Source organism: Nestor notabilis, unplaced genomic scaffold (genome assembly GCF_000696875.1).
Source record: "Nestor notabilis isolate BGI_N333 unplaced genomic scaffold, ASM69687v1 scaffold8560, whole genome shotgun sequence".
Taxonomy (NCBI): domain Eukaryota; kingdom Metazoa; phylum Chordata; class Aves; order Psittaciformes; family Psittacidae; genus Nestor; species Nestor notabilis.
Genome location: NW_009911548.1, coordinates 28,789 through 32,262, shown reverse-complemented (window position 1 = coordinate 32,262; position 3,474 = coordinate 28,789). Strand labels below are relative to the sequence as shown.

The window sequence follows — 3,474 nt, the reverse complement described above, 5'->3', positions numbered from 1 at the left end:
CGGGTCAGCATCATCCTGGCGTTCGCTGAGGAACGGGAGGATGTGGTGGATGAACATGCCAAGCTCATAGCAATGCGCAGGGGCACGTATGACCCAACCACGCACCACGTGCAGGTACCAGTGTGGGGAAGAAAGGGGGGAGGCTGCTCACCTGTACTCTCACTTGTTAGTTGAATGTTTGCCCTCTTGCTGTAGGAGAGGTGCTTTTCCCCAGTTACAGTAGACAAATCTGCCTGTAAGTATTGCATGTGTCATTATTCTGATTAGACATAAGGAAGAAGTTCTTTCCTCTGAGGGTGCTGAGGCGCTGGCACAGGGTGCCCAGAGAAGCTGTAGCTGCCCCATCCCTGGCAGTGTTCAAGGCCAGGTTGGACCGGCCTTAGGGCAACCTGGTCTAGTGGAAGGTGTCCCTGCCTGTGGTAGGCAGGGTAGGACCTGATGATCTTCAAGGTCCCTTCCAACCCAAACCATTCTGTAATTCAGTGTGATTATAAATGCTGGGATTTGGCCCACCATTGCGGAGCTGGGGAAGCAGATGGAGAGATGGGACAAAAGTCCTGTTGCAACAGCAATGACGTGGAGGAGAGGCAGAAATGGGGAATGCCACAGGAATGGGGAGGAATGAATTAACAATTTTTTTATTTATGTCATCCTCTTAGGACTATTTTCTGGTTTAAAAACCAGTTGAGAACAGCTAATCTCCCCACGCAAAAGTGTTTTGGTTTGTCTGTGCCAGTGAATTGGCCACCTTATTAATCTACCAGTTATTATTAACAGTTATCTTCCTGGGTGACTGGGGGTGGTGGATACTCTATTTATAATGATTTTTTGCATTTGCAAATGCGTTAATGTCTTGAGGGGAAAAAAAAAGTCATTATATTTTTCTATTCCAATCATTTGTTGGTGACTGGTTGTCACAGACTATAGGCTCTCTTAAGAGCTGGGATCTGCCTAGCAGAAGCAGCTTCTGAGCGCACCTGCAGTGTCATACCATTCAGGTAACATCTTGTGTAATCCCTTGTAATTCAGTTAGGTAGGGCTCAGTTGGTTTGAAACTGCTAGAATTGTGTTCACATGCTAGAATTTCTTAAAATGAAATAATAAAAATTCCAAAAAAGTTAATACTGGCTGAATAGACAAAGATAAGACATGAGCAAATAGTGTAATAAGCAAGTCAGAAAAGCCGACTATTATAAGCTTACTGGAAAATAATGTTTCTTTTACTAAGCCAATAACACTATGTGGGACTAATTTTCTAATTGCAATGTTAGTGTTATAAATGTGATTGTGTTATGTGCTATTCATTTAAAGACAAGACAAGGCTTGGAGGGTTGTTACACCTGCTCTGCGACCTATTTTCTGCGTTGGACAACTCAGGGTCCAAGTTTCCACACCAGAGCATGTAAAGCCAGTAAAGTCAGCTCTAGTGAGGTGCCTCAGTGTGGGCTGGGATGCTCATTCACCCAAATGGAGGAATAGGATTCTGAATGGAAAGGAATTTGTCAGCATCCAGGATATTTGCAAAAGGCTCAGTTATATAGATGACTTCCTAAGAAACACTGACAGCACAGTGTCTGTACACTTTGACCAGTGGGCATGTTTGTGTGTCAGACACGAGCTGCACTGAGATAACAGAGCTTTCAGCTTCTCAATAATAATGAAAAAGGACAAAACCCACCTGTTTGGCGAGGTGCACATGCATTGTGTCATCCAGACGATTTTCACTTATTCTGGCAATGCCATTTCAGACAATTCTTGCTCTATCCACTAACTTGCTTCTCTTCTGTTCTTCTCATGCTCTTCTGTAACTTTTATCCAGGCATCTTTGCACTGAAACATGGATCTATTTGTAATGGTGCGTTTCATTCTTGTCTCCCTTCACACGGGCCCTGGCAGTGGAGTAGCATGGAGACCATTGTCAGTGCGCAACTGAAAGACCACCGATCTATGAACCCCTGTCCTGTTTACGATGAGGTCTCAAGGAAACTGATCCTGTTCTTCATAGCTGTCCCAGGAAAGATCTCTGAGCAGCATCAGCTCAGGACAAAGATCAACCTGGTACGTCTCTGCTATGTCACTAGCATGGACCATGGGCAGACCTGGAGCGCTGCCCAGGATGTCACCAACAGTACCATTAGCACTGAGTACAAGAACTGGGCCACTTTTGCAGTGGGACCAGGTCATGGATTACAATTGCTCAACGAGGCCCGGAGCCTTGTGATTCCTGCCTATGCCTATCGTATCTTGCACCCTAAACAACACCCCACTCCTCATGCCTTCTGCTTCATCAGCTCTGATCATGGGACAACGTGGGAAATGGGGAACTTTGTCGGGGAGGAGAGTGCAGTGGAGTGCCAGGTCGCAGAGGTGCATACCTGTGGCAGGAAGGTCCTCTACTGCAATGCAAGGAGCAGCAGGGGAGCCAGAATCCAGGCTGTCAGCTACAACCATGGGGTGGACTTTGAGGGAGGCCAGAGGGTTGAAATGCTGGTAGAACCTCCCTCTGGCTGTCACGGAAGTGTAACTGCCTTCCCACCTCCACCTGGTGCCAGATGCCAAGACAGCTGGTTGCTCTATGCTCATCCTACAGACCCAAAGGGTCGAAGAGATTTGGGAGTTTACCTCAACAAAAGCCCTTTAAATCCAGCACACTGGACACAACCAAGCATCCTCTTCAAGGGCCTGTGTGCCTATTCAGATCTGCAGTACATGGGGGTTGGGCCAGACAGCTCACCCTTGTTCTCTTGCCTCTTTGAATATGGGACCCACCGACAATGTGAAGAGATAATCTTTGTAATGTTCACTTTGAAGCAAGCCTTTCCATCAGAGTGCTGAGACTTCAGCCTTTCCATCATCAACCCTCTGAAAACCACCTTTGCTGATATTTCTTTTCACTGACACTTCTCATCTTCCAGCAAAACGTTTTTTCTACTCCTCCTGTGCCCTTATTTTGGCATTGGCTCGTGGCATCTGTAGATTGCAAAGTCTATTAAACCTAGTAAAATCGAATATGTGTTTAGTTTTGTTTTCTGTTGCTTGTTCTCCCTTCTTGCCTTCCCCTTTGGCTGCTATTTCAAGCATCACGTGCTTAAAACAAGCGTGACCTTTGTATAGGGCCTTTCGCCTTGAGGCCTCTGATAGGCTTGATTAGGGGCAACACAGGGCTTATGTGGGAACAGATGGCAGTGATTTTATGTGAGCTGAATTCAGTAAGTTGTGGAGAAAGGGCCAGAGAGGACACTGAGATGACTGCCTTATGGCTGCAGTTGCCTTCTTCAGAAAAGTGCTTTGTTAGGTGTGATGCTTCTTGCAGTCAGTGTGGGACTTGCTGGCAACACTGGATTTCGGGGTTTGTTGTCTTCATTTCAGCAAGGCCAAGGGAAGCCTTGTTCTCGGGATATTCCTTGCTCACTTCTGTGGTGGTTTTGGGATTGCCTTGCTGAATTGTCCCCCAGGGACTTCTGTCTTACTTAG

General features: G+C 46.5%; 1 protein-coding gene across 1 annotated transcript in view; it reads left to right on the top strand.

Moving 5' to 3' along the window:
• Positions 1-2,835, top strand: part of NEU2 (sialidase 2 (cytosolic sialidase)) — a 2,957-nt gene extending 122 nt beyond the window's left edge. Inside the window, exons 2-3 of the mRNA XM_010015342.1 lie at positions 5-114; positions 1,897-2,835. Coding sequence (XP_010013644.1) covers positions 5-114; positions 1,897-2,835 — 1,049 coding nt within the window. The remainder of the gene's footprint in view (positions 1-4; positions 115-1,896) is intronic.
• The last annotated feature ends 639 nt before the right edge of the window (positions 2,836-3,474 follow it).